The following is a 22,732-nucleotide window of genomic DNA, read 5'->3' as shown; positions in this document are numbered from 1 at the left end:
GCTGTTTGATCAGAGAAAAATCTGGTTGCTTCTTGGCTCAACCTCTGCACCAGTTCATTTGCACACAGTAGTTATGAGATTAGTCAGGAGCTGCATGAGCCCTGTCTGCCTTTTGCCTTCCTGCTGCAGATGTACTGAGACCAAGTGCACTGCTGTGATGGTGATTAGTTAAGTCATTAGGACTTGGGAATCAAACTGGGACTTCATTCTGAAGTAGTTCAATAGCCTCAGTTGTTTTTAATTACTGCTCTATTTGTTCATTGCTTTTTATTGAAATATATTTTGAGGATAAAGCTGAGTTAACATTATTATCAAAGCCATTTTATTTTGCTGTGACTGTTATTTTCTCATTTGCAATTGTTGGTCAAAACTTAATATTATTGTAGCATTCTCATTTCTGTGTGGGCAATGTTCAAGCTAAATTAAATGGATTGTGCAGGGCTCAGGAAGCTGTCATAACACTAATGCTAGCAAAGCAAAGAGAACAGTGATCTTTGAACTTCACAGGGGTTGAAACAGAAAAAAAAACAATACCCTGGAAGTTGTCTTCATTTCTGGATTCAATAGATGTTCGAATAGTTGACTGTACTTACAATATCATGTGAACTACTCAGCATGATTATTACTTTGTACAATTGTATACATGGTCAGTAAATAAAAATGTAATGGAGAAAGTGGTGGGAGATGTGATAAACAGATGCAGAGGAAGTGATGCTCTCTGCCCTACAGCATTACAAGAGATAGGTTAGGAAATTAAAAACAAAAGAAATGGAACAAGAGTAGCTCATGAGCCTGCTCTCCCTTTCCATATGACCATGACTGGCCTGATCTTGGTCTGGACGCTACTTTTCTGCCTATTCCCCATAATTCTCAATTTCCTTGTAATTCAAAAATTATCTGCCCCTCTCAGCCTTGAATAAATGCAATAATTCAACCTGCACAACTGTATGGGGTAGAGGATTCCAAAGATTCCTGACCCCCTGAGAGAAGATATTGTTACTTGGAATGGTGACCCCTTATCTTGAACCCAGGGGAGAAAAAAATATAACAAGCTGCACTTCTCAGTTTAAATTAAACTATGGGCAAGTCAATGATATTGATTGGCCTTTGGCAATCACAACCATCTTCCCTTGTGCAAAGTTTGACTCCAACCATTGGAGTTTATTTCCCTTTGATGTCCATTGACTTCAGTTTACCAGGGGTCCTTTAGTGTCAAATGTTCTTTTGAAGTCAAGTGCATCCATTCTCACCTCGCATCTAGTAATCAACTCCGATTCCCCAACAAGGGGAAACAATGTATCAGCATCTACCATGCCAAAACACCCTAAGTTGCAGACAATTGGGTCTAAAGTTTGCATAGTATTTTTGATTCATTGGCCCGAAGTTTGCAGTCAGTAGAGATACCACCCCTTCTACGTTGAAAAAATGTGTGTATAACATCTGAGCAATCACTACAGCATAGAGTTCCCTTTTCTGTGATTAGTCACTCTCATAACCTTGGGCACAAATTCTTGGGGATTGGAAATAAAAATGCTGGAAGCACTCAGCAGGCTAGGTAGCATCTGTGGAAAGATGAACAGTATTCACAATTTAAGTTGAAGAATCTTTGTCAGAACTGGGACAAGTTAATTTTAAGTTGCATGGAAATGGACGGAGGGATGGATAGCTCAAAGGGAAACATCTCCGATAGGGTAAGGCTAGAGATGCAGGAAATTGATGAGATGTAATAAATAGTTCCATCAACTATGGGAGGGGGAAGCCATGGTTCAGGAAGAAGGAAGACATTTCAGGGGCACGTGGGTAGAAAGTCTCGATGTCAAAGCAATGATGATGGAAACAGAGGAACTGGGAGAATGGAATGGAGTCAGAGGAGGCAGGGTAGAGGAAGTACAGCTGAGATAGCTGTGGGAGTGTATGGACCTTCAATAGACGTTTCTTGCTGAAGATGGGACAATCCGGGAAGGGAAGGGAAGAGTCAGAGATGGACTGTGGGAAGGTAAGAGCAAGGTAGAAATTGGCAGCAGAAGCATTGAAATTTTCAAGTTCTATATGAATGCAGGAAGCAGCATCACTGCAGTGATGATTGTACAGGAAAATGGGTGGTGGAGGGAGTGGGCCTATATAAGACTGAAACAGACTGTTACACCTATCCCACAAAAAGACAAGTGTAGTTGGGGTCCATTTGGGTTTTCATCGCTGCATCTTTGATCTGGGGAAAGTGAGTGGAGTTGAAGGAAAAATTAATCAACGTGAGGACAAATTCAGCCAGGTGAATTAGTGTGTCGGTGGAGGAGAACTGGTTGGACCGCTGTTCAAGGAAGAAGTGGAGGGCCCTTTGACCACGCTGGTGTGAGATGGAGGTACAGAGGGATTGTCCATTGATGCTAAAGATGAGCCAACTGGGAGCAGGGAATTGGAAATTGTCCAATTGGCAAAGAGCATCAAAGATGTCATGGATATAAGTGGGAAGGGACTGGACTAGCAAAGAAAGCATGGAGTCAAGGTAGGAAGAAATAAGTTTGGTGGGGCTAGAGCAGGTTGGGGATCTCTTGCTTTCAGCAACGGTGGTTTCATCAGGCAGGATAAAGCTATTGAAGTATTCTCACAAGTAGGCAAATCAGGAAGTAAGCTATAAATTTGAACTAACTGTAAAAATTGAAGAATGAAATAAAGATTGGGTCATGCTCATAGGGTTAATACAGTACACGAAATTTCATACAAAGCTCTAAAAATAAAATAAATAAGGTTCATTATTTTTAAAGCATGGAACTTTGAACTAAAAACATTGTGGGCCGAAGGGTCTGTACTGTGCTGTAGTGTTCTATATTGTATGTTCTAAATTTCTGATCGTTATTAGACTCTACACAGGAAATACAGTAATGTAGTGGTTAAATTTGTATCCAGAAATCAAACCTATTGTTTTGGAAACATGAGTTCAAATCCTACTGCGACAGTTAGGGAATTTAAATTCAGTGATACAAAGCTAATATTGGTAATGGCAACATGGAACCAACGGATTGATAAAGAATCCTTTCTGTTTCACTAATGGTCATTAAGGAAAGAAATTTGTTCTCCTTATCTGGTCTGGTCTGTATATGACTCTGGACTCATCATAAATTGACTGGGCTAACAAAGCACTCCATTCAATGTCAACTAGTCATGGGCAATAAATGCTGCTAGTGATGTACACATTCCCTGAATCAACAACTATTAAATTTCTAAATTTAACTCCAAAAAAAATTGTCAGATTTCCTACACCATGATGGTAAATGTTAATAGCCTCATTATTATTCCTGTCTTTGATTCTGGACTCATGATAATCGCTTCAGATTTGAAAATTGCAAATGTTACTCTATTATTGCAAAGGGGAAGGGGAGAAAAGTTATAGTGAACTACAGAGGTCTATTTAACTTAAGGTGTGGGCAGGTAACTGATATTTATCATATGCAGAATGATGTAGCTTATGGACTTAATAAATTTATTTATTCTCTTGATGTGGACTTTGCTGGAAATGTTTTATCCCTAATTGCCCCTGAATTGAGTTTAAAATATTTTGGTAGGTGCAGTTATGTCAATTCCAGTCTTTTTCCCAAGATATTTCACTCTGTTGACTTTAGAGACATTGCAATAACTTTTGACAATTATCTATTTTTTAACTGAAGAAATGGTTAAGAACAATGTGATTCATTTTCAGGAAAAACTGGATGCAGGAATAAGAAAAGAAGTGGACGGCATGGGGTCTCCAGAGATAAAATATGGTGATTCTGTGTGCTTTATCCAGCATGTAGACACTGGACTATGGCTCACCTATCAGTCTGTAGATGCCAAATCAGCTCGGATGGGAACCGCTCAACGTAAAGTAGGTTTTTTGGCCTGGACATTACTGACGTGGCTGAGTTACTGACATTGTTCATGAGTTTGTCTTCATGAATATCATGGTCATTGAGGTGACTGCTCTCTGGCTTGAGTATGAAGTCCCCTGGTGTTGGTTTAGAATGTGTAAAGGCAGGATGGAGTCCTTTCACACACAATATGCCTCAAGTCACCCTTGGAAGTAAACCTTCTATTCTATGAGTGTGATGTTATACCACTTCCCTCAACAGCCATTCTCTGGCATTTCTCAGTGAATGTCACATTTAGTACCTGACTTATGGTGCTTTTGAGTTGGAGATCTGTGCCTGTGTGGGATGTGAGTGAGATTGCCTGAATTCATTTTATGCAGGACCTTCAGAGGTGACACTCATCCTGTCAACCTGGGCTAAATTTGAACACTAAAAGCTGAGAGCCCCTCCTGTTGATGTTATGATAATGTTTATTTGCTTAATTTTATTGAGGTAGAAAAGCCAAATTACGAACTGAAAAGAAGAGTTGACAGTCATAAATAATGGTTGCCTTGTGTTTTTAACTATTTCAGGCCATAATGCATCATGAAGGTCATATGGACGATGGATTAACTCTCTCACGCTCTCAGCATGAAGAATCGAGGACTGCGCGTGTTATACGCAGCACTGTCTTTCTCTTCAACAGATTTATTAGGTATGCTTTTGAGTTCTAGTTGGTTCTTAAGCCAAAGTTGGCAGATGTAGGGTGAGTTCCCGGAGTTTCTTAACTTCAGGGATTTCTCTGTGTCACTTTGAAATCACCGCCTGCTGCTTGGTATGGAGCCAGTACAGGATGTGGGGCTGCTCCTTGATGATTTTATTATCAGTTTGAAGGAGTTTCTCCTTCAGTTTTCCACACAAGTAAGAAAATTAACATTTGTGAAACACACCATGCCTGATTTTCCTGTACATAGGAATTACTCTTGGTGATGTTTAATGCATTGGCATGGATGTTTGTCTTTGATTTAAAAGTGACCATTAATCTATTTATTTAAAATGACTTGCTCCATCTATTAAAATGGCTGATAGCAAATTACATGAAGATGTGGCTTCATGATGGATGTGATTGGGAACTGAATGTCAAGGGGTATACAGTATATAGGAAGGATAGGAGGGTAGGCAGAGGGGGAGGTGTGGCCATGATGGTTAGTAGCGATATAAAATCAATAGAAAGGAAGGACATTGGGTCAGAGGAGGTGGAATCCTTATGGGTGGAGCTGAGAAATAGCAAGGGTAAAAGAACAATAATAGCAGTCATATATAGGCCCCCGAACAGCAGTCAGGAAGTGGACCATAAGTTGCAGATTGAGATAGAAAAAGCGTGTCAGAGTGACAATGTGAAGATAATTATGGGGGATTTTAACATGAAGGTGGACTGGGAAATGCAGCAAGGCGGTAGTACTCAGGAGAGTGAGTTTGTGGAATGTCTAAGGGATTTTTTTCTGGAGCAACTTATTGAGGAGCCCACCAGGGGATCGGCTGTTTTGGATTGGGTGCTGTGTAGTGAACCCGAGGTGATTAGGGAACTAAAGGTAAAGGAACCACTGGGAACAAGTGATCACAATATGATTGAGTTTAGTTTCAAGTTTGAGAAGGAGAAGCTGATAACTGGTGTATCGATATTTCAGTGGAATAAGGGAAATTACAAAGGTATGAGAGATGAGTTGGCCCAAATTGATTGGAGGAGTAAGTTAGCTGGAGGGACGGCAGAGGAAAAATGGAAGAAATTTCTACAGGAAATAAGGACAATGCAGGATAGATATATTCCAAGAAAAAAGAAGGTTTTGAATGGAAAAAAGGCACAGATGTGGATAACGAGGGAGGTGAAGGATAAAATAAAAGCAAAAGGGGCGGCGTACAAAGTAGCAAAAATTAGTGGGAAAACAGAAGATTGGAACGATTTAAAAAATCTGCAGAGAGAAACTAAGAAGGTCATTAGGAAAGCAAAGATGAGTTACGAAAGGAAGCTGGCGGACAACATTCGGGAGGATTCTAAGAGTTTTTTTAAATACATAAGGAATAAAAGAGAGACACGGGTTGACATAGGACCAATTGATAACGGTGCAGGAGGTATTATAATGGATGATAGTGAGATGGCAAGGGAATTGAATGAATATTTTGCATCGGTCTTCACCGTGGAGGACATAAGCAATGTGCCCGTTAGTCAGGAGTCTCACGAATTGGAGCTGAGTTCAATTGAGATTAATAGGGAGAAGGTGCTTGGAAAACTAAAGGGGCTTAAGGCTGATAAGTCTCCCGGACCGGATGGGGTGCATCCCCGGGTTCTGAAGGAGGTGGCTGTGGAGATAGCGGAGGCATTGGCGATTATTTTTCAGGAATCGATAGATTCTGGCATGGTTCCGGAGGACTGGAGGGTAGCGAATGTAGTTCCGTTGTATAAGAAAGGTGGGAGGCAGCACAAAGGCAATTACAGACCTATTAGTCTGACGTCAGTGGTGGGAAAATTATTGGAGTCTATCCTCAAGGAGGAGGTTACCGAATACCTAGAGGCGCAAGGCAAGATAGGACCTAGTCAACATGGTTTTGTGAAGGGGAGGTCCTGTCTGACCAACCTATTGGAGTTTTTTGAAGAAATCACAGGTAGGGTGGATAAGGGAGAGGCGGTAGACGTTGTGTATTTAGACTTTCAAAAGGCCTTCGATAAGGTGCCTCACAAGAGACTGATTAATAAGATGAGAGGTCATGGAATTATGGGCAGGGTAGCAAAATGGGTGGAAAATTGGCTGGTTGGCAGGAAGCAAAGGGTGGAAATAAAAGGATCTCGTTCTGGTTGGTTACCGGTTACTAGTGGTGTGCCGCAGGGGTCGGTGTTGGGGCCTCTCCTTTTTACCTTGTACATCAATGATTTGGATGATGGAATAAATGGTTGTGTGGCTAAGTTTGCGGATGACACCAAGATAAGTGGAGGAGTAGGGAGCATAGAGGAAATAGAAAGAATGCAGAGGGACCTAGACAGTTTAGGAGAATGGGCAAGGAAATGGCAGATGAGATTCAATGTTGAGAAATGTGCAGTTGTACACTTTGGAAGTAGAAATAAGCGGGTAGATTATTATCTAGAAGGAGAGAAGATTGATAGTGCGGTAGTACAAAGGGACTTGGGGGTACTCATACAAGATACCTTAAAAGTTAACCACCAGGTTGGATCGGTGGTTAAGAAAGCGAATGCTATGTTGGCATTCATCTCGAGAGGTATAGTGTATAAAAGTAAGGAAGTGTTGATGAGGCTCTACGGGGCGCTAGTGAGGCCTCATTTGGAATACTGTGCGCAGTTTTGGGCCCCACATCTTAGGAAGGATGTGCTGACGTTGGAGAGGGTTCAGAGGAGATTTACGAGAATGATTCCAGGAATGAAAGGGCTTAAGTATGATGAGCGTTTGTCGGCTCTTGGACTGTACTCGCTGGAGTACAGAAGGATGAGAGGGGACCTCGTAGCGACATTTAAAATGTTGACAGGTAAGGATAGAGTAGATGTGGCTAGGCTGTTTCCCTTGGTGGGCGTGTCCAGGACCAGAGGGCACAATCTTAGAATTAGAGGGTACAGTTTCAAGACAGAGATGAGGAGAAGTTTCTTTACCCAGAGGGTGGTGAAATTGTGGAACTCCTTGCCACGCACAGCAGTGGAGGCCAGATCAGTGGGGGTATTCAAGGAGGAGATAGACAGATATCTAAATAGTCAGGGTATCAAGGGATATGGGGATAAGGCTGGCAAATGGGATTAGAATTTTTTTTTTCTCTCTCTTCTTTTTTTCCCACCCCATTTCTTTTTCCCTTTTCCTTGGAGCAGACTCGATGGGCCGAATGGCCTGCTTCTGCTCCCTTATCTTGTGATCTTGTGATCTTGTGAAAACTTCTGGGCTATTGGACTGATTAATGTGTTGCTTGGCTCCTGAAGCATAGATGTGTGTTAGGCAAAGGCATCCAGTGTTGTCAGGCACTGAGGGATGAGGCTTTTTATGCATCTTATACAAAGGCAGAAGATTTGCATTGGCTTGACACCCATTAAAGCTCTTAAAATCTCATGAGATAATTTCTACCGAATGCATTCTCGGCATTTAAACAACATTATTGGGGCTAATACCTGTCAAAGATGAACAATGGTTGCCTTACCCACTCCACCACTCTAACAATGTAATTTTATTCTTTATTTCTCAGACATTATTCTGATTTTAAAACTACATCCCATCCATAACCTGATGGGCTTATCTGGGGAACTGGCACGAACTGAGTTCTACCTAAAACCAATGATATTCTGCTAGATTATCAGGTTCAAAAGGGAAGAGAATATCTGTGATGCCCAGAATTACTTTTCAAAGGGGGCCTTATTGAGCCACAGTGGGTGCTGAGTGCTGCCAATTAAGCCTTGCTGATGCTCCAGGCTGATAGAACAGAAGCAGCAGCCATGTGCCCCATCGAGCTCTGACATTCAACGTGATCACGGTTGAAAAGGCATCCTGTGTTATCAGGCATTGGGGCTGAGGCTTTCTGTGCCTGATTTGCACATAAATAAGAAACTTTTCATTGACCTGGCGTCCACTATGCTCTTTAGCTCATAGAGTCATAGAGTAAAACAGCACGGAAACAGGCCCTTCGGCCCAACTTGTCCATGCCGACCATGATGCCCATCTAAGCTAGTCTGATTTGCCTGCATTTGGCCCATATCCCTCTAAACCTTTCCTATCCATTTACCTGTCGAAATGTCTTTTAAATGTTCTTATTGTAAGGTCTCAAAGAAAGGCTCAAAAGGTAATTACTACATAATGCATTCTCAGCATTTGAACATTACTTGAGCTCCATACCCATCAAACATAAACAATAGCTGCTTTGCCCACTTCACCAACTTATCAAAGGTTATAGATTCAAGCCTCCAGAAAATTGACATTCCAGTGGAGGACTGAGGGTTCCCTGTTGAACTGATTTTACTCTTGTCAGATTGACATAGAGCATTCTGTGCCACTTTTTTGAAGAAAAGTAGGGATTTATCCCTTGCATCCTGGCCAACATTTACCCCACAGCCAACATCGTTCAAATGGATTGTTTGGTCCTTATTGATTTGTGATATGTGGGAGCTTTTTAAGATATCATTATTAGTCACATGTACATCAAAACACATAGTGAAATGCATCTTTTACATAAAGTGTTCTGGGGGCAGCCTGCAAGTGTCACCATGCTTCCGGTGCCAACATAGCATGCCCACAACTTCCTAACCCATGCGTCTTTTGGAATGTGGGAGGAAACCGGAGCACCCGGAAGAAACCCACGCAGACATGGGGAGAACGTACAAACTCCTTACGGACAGCGGCGAGAATTGAACCCAGGTCACTGGCGCTGTAATAGTGTTACGCTAACCGCTACACTACTGTGCTTGCTGTGCAAAAATTGGCTGTTGCACGACACTTGCTTAAAGACATTTTGAATAAACCTTAAGAGAATATGGAAGGTGCTATATAAGTGCAAGCTACCTTTTTTTTGACCAACATGCTGGTGAGGGGACCCAGTTGGCACCTGTGCCAGATTTCTGGAGATGTGAGTGCCAGTGGGTATATTCCAGATTTATCTGGCATGAGTCCTGGGTTGCCAGATACGTTCCCAAACAAAAGGGGGATGGAGGAAAGAACTGCTAATTAAGAAGTTAAGATACTTTCTCTTGTTGCTTGGATATTGAATTTGTTGTATTTTCAGGGGCCTTGATGCTCTCAGTAAACAAGGGAAGTCTGCAGCTGTTGATTTACCCATTGAATCAGTCAGCTTGAGTCTGCAGGACCTGATTGGCTACTTTCAGCCACCCGATGAACATCTGGAACATGAAGAGAAACAGAACAGACTGAGAGCCTTGAAGAACAGACAAAATCTCTTCCAGGAAGAAGTAAACAGCCAACCCTTTGAGATACTTAAACTCTCATTACCATTCTATGCTGATTTGTTTAATTTATGGTTATGCTAATGCACTCTGCTTGAAAAATTGCATGTACAAAATGCAGCCCACTTCCATTTGATTGTAAAACCTATCTAGTGTCAATCAGCTGTTAATACTGCCACATGAGAAATAAATAAGTGCCAAGCAAATCGAACAGATGCAGATAAAGAAAGAGAATCCACATATTTATCTTTATACATTCACTTTCAGGGAATGATTAACCTTGTCCTCGAGTGTATTGATCGTCTTAACGTGTATAGCAGCGCGGCCCATTTTACTGATGTAGCTGGGAAGGAAGCAGGAGAGTCCTGGAGAGCAATTCTAAATTCATTGTATGAGCTACTAGGTAAGATGTGTTCTCAGTATTTTTCTTAATCTGTATTGACGTATTTCTCACAGCAGGTCACACTCAGGTATTTTAACACAGTAATTGACAGTGTTTCCCAATAACAATCTAGCTGAAGGATTTTTTCTCAGGCAAGTCTTAAGACATTTTGAAGGTTGTTCTGGGCATTAAAGGATATTGTAAAAAGGTGTCAGCTGGGCAATTAGTGAAAAGTACCAATTTTTGCATGGGGTGTGAGATCCTGTAAATTCCCCTCGCAGGATAGAACTAGCCATGCTGTTGAAGGAGAATGTGATGTAACTAGTTGCTGTTGGGGCAATCACCCATGGGGCTGAAATGGACCCTGGCAGTGGCGCTGGGAAAGATCTGACTTGATGGCCATTGATCTGCATTTGAGAACCAGGTGCACTTGCAATTCAAACCATTGTCCATTTGCTCAGTGTACTAGGCTGATTGATGCAATGTTTGTGATTTGAAATACACGGCAGAAGCACAATAGCCTGGATCTTCTCCCTGAGCACTGCTGTTCCCTGGAGCAGGAGGCTGTCTAAGGATTCAGCAAGTCAGCTAATTTCCAGCTGATAGGTTCAGTATTGGCCTTTTTGGCCACAACTAGTGTCACAAACCAGCAACAAAAGAAACACACTGAGCATGATTCAGTGTTAAAAACTATTTTATTAATCACTACTTATGATAATACGTAAAATAAAAGTAAAAATGTTAGTATGTTAGAATTCAAAAATGTTAAACCTCGAACGTTAACCCCAAAACTAAACTCTTCGTGTGTGTGTGTGACAAAGTCCAAAACTCCCAGTTCCGGAATGGTTCTTAAAGTTCAGTTCCGCAAGCCATAAGGTGAAACATGAGCAAGGGCTTCTTCAACAACCACCGTTGTCTGAAGATAAGACGTAGATGTAGAAAAACATAGAGAGAGTACATACGAAATCCAAATGTTCCACGATGGAACCCAAACGACACTTCAGTGTTTACTCGGTAGTGACTTCCTCACCCCGAAAAGCATCCGAACCGTGGTCGTCCACACACAAATACCTGTTTCCTTCTACAGGTCAGCAACAAAGTGAACTCCACCGGATTACTTCCAACTTCCATACATGGATTTCAGTGGCAAACACAGTTATTGTTTCTCATCCATCGATAGAGAAAACAAGCAGGCTGGTGTCTCTCTCCCTTCTCTCTCTCTCTCCTTCTTCTTCTGACTTCTTCAACAACGTCATTACGTCCTTTATCTTCTATTGACGTAAGCATGCCCCACACACACATACACACACACTCTCTATCTTAAAGGGACTTTCACTGAGTCCGTAACACTAGCAAGACCCGTAATCAAATTGATACTGTTCAAAATGTTCAAACATCAAGTGAAAACAACACTCCTGATTTAGCAGCTAAAATATGTGCCACTCCATGGAAGGAATTTTTTTTTAATGCCCTCTTCTAACTGATAACCTCAACAACATTGTGCTGGTTCTAAAACCACTTTCATGTTATCACATGTCTTCCCTTTTAATTTGGATGAAAACATTCATAAGGTAATAATACAAAAACACATACATACAACGAAAACACCATCCACTGTTAAAATGGAACAGTTAGGCCAACAGTTCCCAAATTACAGATCAATCTATTTTATGGTTTACTTGTTTGCTTTGAATAATGCTTGTTGTTGAATTTAATGGGAACATTGCCGGTAGATGGTGACATCTCATTTTGAGGTGTGTGCTCCTTCATTACGTCACTTTCAAAAGTGTGGAAACTTCTGATTTGAAATGGTGATCACATGCTCTGGCATCATGTTGTTCCTTCTGTTTTGCCTCTGCCAGTATCACCAAGGTCAGGCACCATCAAATGTTGGTGTGTCCCAACATGTGTCTGCTCATCAATAACTTGGAAGATGCCTGTGGTTGTATATCAGAAACATACAACTTTTTTTTTCTTCATTTCACCTCCTGGCAGCTTTTTCTGTCCACCTTTCACAACTTCAGTTGTTCTTTCTGCCAAATGTTTGAAGCTGGGTGGTGTGGAGTTTTTGCACATGACTGACTCCACTCCTCCTGAAGAAGTCAGCAAATTCAGCACCAGTGAATTTGCTTCCATTTCCCATCACAAACAGCTCAGGAAAACCACATGTTGTAAATATGAGTGAAATACTCATTTAAAATGAGGAAGTATTCATAGGGACTGCTTCTATCCATTTGGAATATGCAACCACAATGAAAGAGCTTATTTTTTCTGTTAAACAGTCTTCGAAAATCCATGTACCTTCAGTCATGGTTGGGGCTGGAGGCTGAGAAAAGCTGCTAATGGATTCTTACAATGTTATTGACACTGTTGACGTTCCTTCACAGTGACATCCAACTGGTTGTCTATTCCAAACCACCGAGAAAAGAATTTCTGGCAACTGGCTTGATATGAAAAAAATGAAGGGTGTTCTTCATGCAATGTCTACAGAGGAACTGCTCTTCCTTGTGATGGAACCACGCCATTCTGGAACCTTGGCTTGTACCTTCTTCTGTAACATGGTACCACTGTGTCATCTTCACCTTCTCTTTCCCATCCACAGTGGATGTGTTCATGCACCAGTAGGAGGGTGGGGCCATGCCTCATTATGGTGATAAGCTGCTGGGTTCAATGCTGGTGTCTCACGTGGACACAATGCATCCACATTTGACAGTACTGTTTACTTGTGTACAAGAGAATGTTGTGGTATGCATACAATGTTAATGTCCATCCTTGTGCTCTAGATGAGACCATCCAAGGTACCACCTTGCATTCATCAAAGAATCCTGCAGACACCTATGGTCCATGAAAATGGTAACCTTCCGGCCATCCAAGTACTTGTGGAATTTCTTCACTCCACGGGCGATAGCTAACCCTCCTTTGTCCAGTTGTTAGTATCACTGTTGTGCTTTATAAACAGGTCTTGAAGTCGGTTGCTCATCTCCATTCTCCACACAGTGAGAAAAAAGCCAGACTAATGCTGTGAGGTAATGCAGTACAATACAGAAGCAGCAGCTTCTCTCGATCATAATGAACAAAAACCTGTGAACTGAGTGGCATCTGCGTCAACTCTAGCAATCTTGTTTCTTGTTTCTTGTCCACTTCCACGTTGCCATTTGATTCAGCAGCTCATGTAGAGGTTCTAACATTTCACTTAAATGTGGCAGGAAAAATCCATGGTGGTTGAGAAGCTCTGAGCCAGCCTTCACATCTGTAAAGCTGGTTGGACCAGATGCATCTAACATTGCTTTGACCTTATTGTAAACTGAATGAGGTCCTTCAACACAATCTTATAAACAAGAAAGACTACATCTGAGGCTGCAAAGGTGCACTTGTTTTTTCTCATTTATACTCTTGCTTCTTGGAATTGTTGACATAAACTTAAAGTCTGCTTGTGTTCTTGATCTATCTTGCCAAGAGATCATCTGGCAAGCCTAAGACACCTGGCAGAATTTGAATCAAGCTATCCATTATTCTCTGAAGTGATGCTATCCCATGTGGAATTCTGTTCCATTGGACCAGTCCAAGTCAAATGTCTGCCTGAAATTCAGTCTCTTCTCACTTAGCATCATCCGTCAAGTTAGTACATCTTCGATTCCACAAATTGACCAATCCTGTAATACGTCTTTCAAACTTATACCATATTTGCAGTGTTAAACCATCCATTTCTAATCTGTGACAAACCTCAAGAGTTTTGTATGGGTGATGATTCCAGCTGTTAAACTCATACTGTTAAGCTATAAAACTGGGAGTGGGGCACTCAGCCTGTTGAACTCCTCACATGTCTTATCTCCTGGTTTGGCTGGAGCTAGGAAGTATTTCTGAGGACCTACACAGGAAAGTGGTCTTCCTTCCTTCTGCAATGTAATTTTCAGTGAAGAAGTGGTCCCTCCTTTATAGATGTAGAGCCCATAACTTGACTGAACTATTAAATGATTCTGAAGTACAAGTTGTGGGCATCTTGACTTCACTGTGCTGTAACACAACCGTTGCAAACAAAAAAGGCAAAGCAATGAAAGTCACTTGGTTTCAGTAAACCATGCTGCACTGTGGCTCCACAGAGTGAAAGCCTAAAACCTCATGAAACGCAATCAATACTAATTTTGAGAACAACCTAGTCAACCCGTCAGCTTCATTGCCAATTGTCATCACGGCATCATTCAGTGTATTTAAGCAGCAAGTAAAAACGATGCTTGTAATTCAGCTGTTAAAACATGCCCTGTGTAAGAAGCTGTTTTCATTTTATGTGCATAGATCCCACCGGGGGCATTGATAACGATAGTTTCCCTCAGGGTCTTAAATTTGCCCTCAATTTATTACACCCACTCTCACAATTGCTTTGACACCACTTCAGCCCCACCCCTGACTTGCCAACAGTCAGTGAAACTGAATGTTTATGAATGTTTGCAACATTTAACTTTGAAACCTATTAAAATTAGAAAAAGCTATTAACTTCTTTAAAATGATTAAATTATTTTCAAAAATAAATAAAACCAAAAGTACTAGAAAGCACCTGAAAACAATTAAGTACAGATAAATTAACTCTGTTACATGTAAGATGTGAATTGCCAGATAGAAATTGGCAGAAGGTTACACTCCAATGCTGGATTCTGAGAGGAATCTGACAATCAGAGTGAAATTGAAAGCTGCCTGGTAACCAGTTGTATGTAACTTTGGGATTTCTGCTCAGTTTCTGAGATAAATGGTCGTTCTTCCCCATAGAACTGTCAGCATTTTCATTGGATGTTTGGGCCATTGTGATAATTGTCTTCCAATCCTGAGGTACATGAGTAGCAAATGTAATCATTATACATTACAAAAGATCTGACATTTGTATAAATATTATCACATTGATTTCCTATGTGCTGGAGGATCACAAGCCAAGTTATTCACCAGGAGGTTCCACAGCTGTCAGTAAGTGGTTATTATTTTTAGAAGTTTGTAGGAAGCATTACAAGTAGTTTGTGGACTCAGATCAGGTAAAAATAATATTTTCCAACTCAAATTGCTTTGACACTATTACAAGTCTTTTTCAGCTCATTGAAATGGAATTATTAACAAATGCATGTTCACATTTAGTGAACTTTTCAGTAAATGATGAACTCTTGTCCACATTATATTTTGGTTTAGCTGGGTCACAAGCATATGAGTCTAATGTTAGGTCAGGAACACAGAACATTGCAGATATACCTGAGATTCTAATGTGTCAGATTTTATTATAATGTCACCCTGAAATAACATGTATTCTGGCCTGATTATTATATTTGTAAGTCACAGCCATCTTTGTTCTCTTTAAGATCAGTTCAGTATTGCATGTGAAATGCTGCTTAGTGTAATTCTCTTTCTGTAGGCTGGTCTTCAAAAGTCTGCTGTGAAAGGGAGCTAAGGTGACACGTGTATGGGAAAAAAATGTTTAAAATAGTCAATTAAAGCTGTTTGAGGGGCATAAAGTTGTAACTAATTGTTTATCATTTGGTTTTAGCTGCCCTAATCAGAGGAAATCGCAAAAACTGTGCCCAATTTTCCGGTTCTTTGGACTGGCTGATTAGTAGACTGGAGAGATTAGAAGCCTCTTCCGGTGTGTATGAAATCTTCACCATCTCACCATTATTTGAAAGGAGATAATCAGATTATTTCACCATTTAGAAGTGTGTTTTACATTCAAAGTGTATTTTTAATATGTTGCATTTACTCAAAGCAATATTGTAGGCATTTTCAAAGATTGCATAATTTGACTCAGTACTTTTTATTGGTTTTGGTGTTGGTTTATTATTGTCACTTGTACCAAGGTACAGTGAAAAACTTGTCTTGCATATCGTTTGTACAGATCAATTCATTACATAGTGCATTGAGGTAGTACAGGGTAAAAACAATAACAGAATACAGAGTAATAGTTAGTGACATAGAATTTAAATTTATAAGTGTAGAATGATTATAGTAAAAGTACTTTGTTTAACTTATTTTCTGGGCTGAATTCTGTTTAGAGGTTTGGATTATGATTTATTCTTGATAAACTGGCCTTGATAAATTGCCAAAAGATACTGGAGCAGTTTTCATTTGCCAGCTGCTTCTTTCTTGCCTGAAATGCAAGCTGACAGCAGCTAACAGAGGGTGCAAGCAACATAGTCACCCCTACAAATCCCAATGTGCCTGCTGAATTTTCAGATGTGCCTATAAGTAAGAAACAGATGAAGGAGAAGTTCATTCAGCTCCTTGTGCCTGCTTCACCATTCAATAAGATTGTCTGATCTTTTACCTCACTTTCTTGCACTAATCCCATATCCCTTGATTCCTTTTACATCCAAAAATCTACCAATCCCTGTCTTGAATATACTTGGTGACTGAGCCCTCGTGAATAGAGAATTCCAGTGGCCAAGTTTCTCATCTAAGTCCTTAAATGGCCAGCCTCTTATGTTAATTCTGGTTCCAACAGAAAAGTGCCTCAGTATTCAGTTTGAGGCTGTAATCTGGTTGGTGAATAAACTGCAATTTAGAAAGGCAAATTGGATGTTGGCCTTTATTACAAGGGGAATGGAATACAAAGGTAGTAGAATTTGGCTACAACTGTACAGGACACAGAACACTTCTGAGTACTGCATACAGCTTTGTCTCCTTATTTGTGGAAGGATGTAATTGTCTTGGAGAAAGGTTCAAAGAAGGTTCACTCATTTGAATCCAGGGATGAAGTGGCAAATGAAGGGAAAAATATGCAGATTGGTCCCATACTCTCTGGAGTTTAGAAGAATGAGGTGATTTCATTGAAACATATAAGAGTCCAAGGGATTTGACAGGAAGCACGCTGTTTCCTCTGGTGGGAGAATCTCGAATTAGGACCATAGTGACAGGGTTGGGGGTTTAAGACAGAGAGACAAAGGAATTATTTTCTCCAGAAGAGTTGTGAATCTTTGGAATTCTTCCCTCATTAAGTTTCACCAAAGCTGAAATTTTGATTCCAGTCTAAAATCTTAGGGTTATAGAAAATAGGCAGGAAAGTGAAGCTGAGACCAAGGGTGGGATCAGCCTTCATGTTGAATGGTGAAGTAGGTTTGAGGGACCATGTTACAGAAAGTTGGAGAGTCGTACAGCGTGGAAACAGGTGTTCTGCCCACCGTGTCCATTCTGACTTTGAAGCACCCATTCTTACAAGCACCCATCATTGTAAAATACTCCCAATTACAACTACTACAGTTGGAATCTGCAGCCACAGAGATTCAGTAAACAACATTATTTCAAGTTGTTTAAAGAAACCAGCGATCTTAAGAACTGACAGACTCGGGACTCCAGACCACCCAGAGAGTGAGTGCAGCAGATGGAACTTCAAGGAACGTCTCCATTGTTTCAGAAAACAGGGCTGCAGGTAAAACTGAAACGCAGGGTCCTAAGGCCCTCCTCTGTAGCATCCTCCTGGCTAAAGTAAGTCTCTGGAAAATAAAACTGAAGACCTCAGAGCAAGACTGCAGTACCAGAGGGACATCAGGGACTGTTGTGTACTCTGCTTCACAGAGACATAGTTCACCCCAGCACTCCAGACACAGTGCTCCTGACCATCATGGGGGACTTCAACCAGGCCAGCTTGAAGAAGTCTCTGACGAACTACCACCAACACGTCACCTGTGGAACCAGAGGAGCCAACACACTCGATCGCTGCCACGCCACCATCAAGAATACTTACCGTATCATCCTATGCCCGTACTTTGGCAAGTCCGATCATCTGGCTGTACTTCTACTCCTGACATATAGGCAGAGACTGAGGACCACAGCACCAGTGGTGAGGGCCACGAAGGTATGGTCAAGGGAGGTGGAGGAGTGTTTACGGCACTGCTTTGAATCGGCGGACTGGACCATATTCAGGGATTCATCTTCAGATCTGAATTAATATGCCACGGCTGTCACCGACTTCATCAAGACTTGCGTGGATGAGTATGTGCCATTGAGAACATTCCGAGTTTTCCCAAACCAGAAGCCCTGGATGAACCAGGAGATTCGCAGTCTGCCGAAGGGCTAGATCTGCGGTGTTCAAGACCGTCGATCCAGAACCCTACAAGAAGTCCAGGTACAACCTAGGGAAGGCCATCGTGAGAGCAAAAAGGCAACTCCATGTGAAGTCAGAGACACAATCAGATGAACAACAGCTGTGGCAGTGTTTGCATGCCATTGCTTCCTATTAGGCGAAACCTAACAGCGTAAATGGCAGTGATGCTTCACTCCCCGATGAGCTCAATGCCTTTTATGCACACTTTGAAAGGGAGAATAACACTACACCTGTGCAAATCCCCACACCATCCAGCGACCCTGTGACCTCTGTCTTGGAGGCTGACGTCAAAACATCCTTCAAGAGGGTGAACCCTCACAAGGCATCAGGCCCCGACGGTGTACCTGGCAGGGTACTGAAAATCTGTGCCGACCAATTGGCTGGAGTGTTCAAGGACATCTTCAACCTCTCAACTGCTGCAGTTGGAGGTTCCCACTTGCTTCAAAAGGGCATCAATCATACCAGTGCGCAAGAAAAGCAGGGTGAGCTGCCTCAATGACCCAGTCGCACTCACATCCACTGTGATGAAGTGCTTTGAGAGTTTGGTCATGGCTAGAATTAACTCCTGCCTGAGCAAGGATCTGGACCCGCTGCAATTCGCTTACTGCCACAACAGGTCTACAGCAAATACAATCTCACTGACTCTCCACTTGGTTTTGGAGCACCTAGGCAACAGCAAAACATATGTCAGGCTGCTGTTTATCAATTCTAGCTCGGTATTCAACACCATCATTCCCTCAGTACTGATCAACAAGCTTCAAAACCTAGGCCTCTGTACCTCCACCTGCAACTGGATCCTCGACTTCCTTATCGGGAGACTACAGTCAGTGCGGATTGGTTGTAACTTCTCCTCCTCGCAGACAATCAACACAGGCACACCTCAAGGATGTATGCTTAGCCCACTGCTCTACTCTCTCTACATTCATGACTGTGTGGCTAGGCACAGCTCAAACATCATCTATAAATTTGCCAATGACACCACTGTTGTTGGCAGAATCTCAGATGGCGATGAGGAGACATACAGGAGTGAGATAGATCGGCTGATTCAGTGGTGTTGCAACAACAACCTCGCACTTAACATCAGCAAGACCAAGGAATTGATTGTGGACTTCAGGAAGGGGAAGTCAGGAGAACACACACCAGTCTTCATTGAGGGGTCAGTGGTGGAAAGGGTGAGCAGCTTCAAGTTCCTGGGCGTCAACATCTCAGAGGATCTATCCTGGGTCCAACACATTGATGCAATCACAAAGAAGGCACACCAGCGGCTCTACTTCATTAGGAGTTTGAGGAGATTTGGTTTGTCTTGCAAATTTCTATAGATGTACAGTGGAGAGCATTCTGCCTGGTTGCATCACTGCCTGGTATGGCGGCTCCAGCGTGCAGGATCGCAAGAGACTGCAGAAGGTTGCAGACTTATCCAGCTCCATCACGGCACAACCCTCCCCGCCATCAAGGACGTCTTCAAAAGGCAGTGCCTCAAGAAGGCGGCATCCACCATTAAGGACCCTCACCATCCGGGACATGCCCTCTTCTTGTTACTACTATCGGGGAGGAGGCATAGGAGCCTGAAGACCCACACTCAACGTTTCAGGAATAGCTTCTTCCCCTCTGCTATCAGACCATCAGAAAGGTCCTTGAATCCATGAACACCACCTTGTTATTCCTCTTTTGCACTATTTATTTACTTATGTAACTTATAGTAATTTTTATGTCTTTATGTCTTGCACTGTACTGCTGCCACAAAACAACAAATTTCACAACATAATAAACCTGATTCTGATTCTGATTCACACTCATTCCACTTTTTCTTTCCCTTTGGCATCCCCATCAACTCCATCCCCCAACCCAATTCTCCTACCGGCCTCCCTATGCTAGGGACAATTTACAGCAGTCAGTGCATCTACCAACCAGCATGTATTTGGGGTGTGGGAGGAAACCAGAGCACCTGAGGGAAACTTATGTGGTCACAGGGAGGACATGCAAACAGACAGCACCCGTGGTTAGGATTGAACCTAGGTCTCTGAAGCTATGAGTCAGCAGTGTTAACTGCTGTTCCACTGTGCTGCCAACTCCTGCTCCTATTTCCTACATTCACAAATAGGTGGAGCACACTCTTAGTGAGCACCACTGATTGGTGTTCAAAATTGGGGTTCAGCAAATGAATCAATAGTCTTCAGTTTACCCACCTAATGCTGTACCCTCAAACTGCATGCTCAGTATTTGAAGTGGTGTCCCTCGACCAGCAAACTGCGGTGGGATGCACTTTTTTGCGTGTGGCTCACAGGTGAACTTGCAAGCACCGTGAAATGTCAAGGTGGTTCACTGCTAGCTTCAGCTGGTGTGCCAACACTGGACACGTTTTGGGAAGTTGTTAATAATTGACCAAGAAGTGAGGAATGTGAGTATAAAGGGAGAAACCACATCTTGGGCGAGAATTCTATCGCCAGTATTTTTTTACATTTCCTGAGGCTTCCACGCAGCAAAAATGTTTGTATGTTGAATTGAGACTGTTAATTGCTGTAATCTCGTTTCCTCAGAACAAACCTGCCACTGTTTCGGACTAACATAATGATTGGTTGGGTATTGCTTTAGTCACTGTCCGAGCATTAAGGCAATGATGCCATAATTTTGCAGTACACATCCAATATGTCAGGGCCAAGGAGGCAGGTGACTGTTGATGTAGTAGATTCTTCTGTCCATTCCATCCCAGCCACCCCCCTCCTCTACCCTCTGCATTTGTTTTCTCCCCCCACCTCTGCAGCCCTTCACTATTTACATTCCACACTTGATTATCTTCTGGCTTCTACAGTTATCACTTCATTATCCCACATTGTTGTCTCCACCCTGCCTTTTGTCTAATTCACTCACCTGTCTATTACTTCTGGCTCTGAATACCCCATCCCCTTTCCCCAACCACCCCCTACCCCCGCTTGACTATAACTGGGCATCCCTCTCTCCTCTCTCTCAATTCAGATGAGGGGCCCTGGCCTGAAAGGTCGACAGTCTATTTCCCTCCACTGATGCTGACTGGCCTGCTGTGTTCCTCCACCAACTTGTGGTTTGCTTCAGAGAGGTCTTGAGGGGTATGGGCTGGGGGCAGGTAGATGGGACTAGCAGAATAATGTTTCGGCACAGACTAGAAGGGCTGAATGGCTTGTTTTCTGTGCTGTAGTTTTCTATGGTTCTATTCTTCTCTCTGTTGAGATGATTTCAATCTGAGCCAGATTGGTGGAAGGAAGGTTTTCTTTCCAATTGGTATCATGACTGACAAAGAAATGATCATGGGCAGTTGTAGTCCAATATTCAGTCGTCTTGGGTCCACAGCACCCACAACTGCTTAAGTTGAAATGAAAACAAGAGAATGCATCTGAGGAGAGTGAAACAGGTTATACATCATCATCTGAGACGTTAACTCTATTTCTTTCACCACAGATGCTTCCTGACCTGTTGATTGATTCCTTCATTTTCTTTTGTTATTTCAGATTTCCAGAATCTGCAATTTTTTTGGCTTTTGATTGCACAGTGGATTGATATTCTCTAGTAGAGGGACTACAGATGCGGGTCCTCAGTGAATTCAAAATCAAATTCAAAGTTGAGTTTATTGTCACTTGCACAAGTACATGTATGCACAGGTGCAAAGACAAACTTGCAGCAGCATCAGACGCACACAGCATCAGATACACAACATTCACAAGAGATAAATTATGCTCAATTTTTAGAAGAAAGAACACAAGAACAAAAAAAATTGAAGCCCATTGTAGTGCAAAGCAGTCATAGTGTTGCTAGGCTGAGGTAGTGATTAGGATTGTTGGTTCAAGAGCCGAATTATTGAAGGGAAGTAGTTGTTCTTGAACCTGGTGGTGTGGGACTTCAGGCTTCTGTACCTCTTGCCAATGGTAGCTGCAAGAAGGTGGCATGGCCTGGATGGTGGGGATCTTTGGTGATTGATGTTGCTTTCTTGAGGCAGTGCCTCATGTAGGTACCACCAATTGTGGGGAGGGATGTGCCCATGATGTACTGGGTTGAGTTCACTGCACTCTGCAGCTTCTTACATTTCTGCTTACATCCCTGATGTTTCAAGAATGTCTTAATAGAGCAGAAAAGGTTTTTGTTGGAATTTCAGTTGAATTTTAGTACAACTCTGGATCTGATTCTTCCTGTGCTTGGTAATTTGTCAGTCCTGTTTTACAGGTTCATTTCCTTGACATTTTCAAGTACAAAAGCACCACGCATTAAGCTTCTCAGACATTTTTATAAAAATGTGCAGAGATATCAAACGATTGGTTCCAGGAAGTTATCTTAATCATATTGGAAGCATTCTGGAGCTTGCCTTTAATGGTCCAATGTTGCTGAGACTCAATGTTAATTTCATATACTGTATCTGAGTGGGGAACGACTGAATACTAGAGCCAACATTGTTTACTTATATAAAATCAGAAAATGCTGGAAATACTCAATAGATCAGGCCACCTCTGTGGGAAGAGAAACAGAGTTAAGGTTTCAGGTTGAAGACATCTTCC

General features: G+C 42.1%; 1 protein-coding gene across 4 annotated transcripts in view; it reads left to right on the top strand.

Moving 5' to 3' along the window:
* Positions 1-22,732, top strand: part of ryr2a (ryanodine receptor 2a (cardiac)) — a 587,454-nt gene that overhangs the window by 216,501 nt on the left and 348,221 nt on the right. For all 4 annotated transcript variants that reach the window (XM_052011297.1, XM_052011295.1, XM_052011296.1 and 1 more), the window contains exons 11-15: positions 3,695-3,859; positions 4,415-4,536; positions 9,582-9,765; positions 10,027-10,162; positions 15,663-15,758. In XM_052011297.1, coding sequence (XP_051867257.1) covers positions 3,695-3,859; positions 4,415-4,536; positions 9,582-9,765; positions 10,027-10,162; positions 15,663-15,758 — 703 coding nt within the window. The remainder of the gene's footprint in view (positions 1-3,694; positions 3,860-4,414; positions 4,537-9,581; positions 9,766-10,026; positions 10,163-15,662; positions 15,759-22,732) is intronic.

Source organism: Pristis pectinata, chromosome 3, assembly GCF_009764475.1.
Source record: "Pristis pectinata isolate sPriPec2 chromosome 3, sPriPec2.1.pri, whole genome shotgun sequence".
Taxonomy (NCBI): domain Eukaryota; kingdom Metazoa; phylum Chordata; class Chondrichthyes; order Rhinopristiformes; family Pristidae; genus Pristis; species Pristis pectinata.
This window is presented reverse-complemented; position numbering and strand designations above follow the sequence as displayed.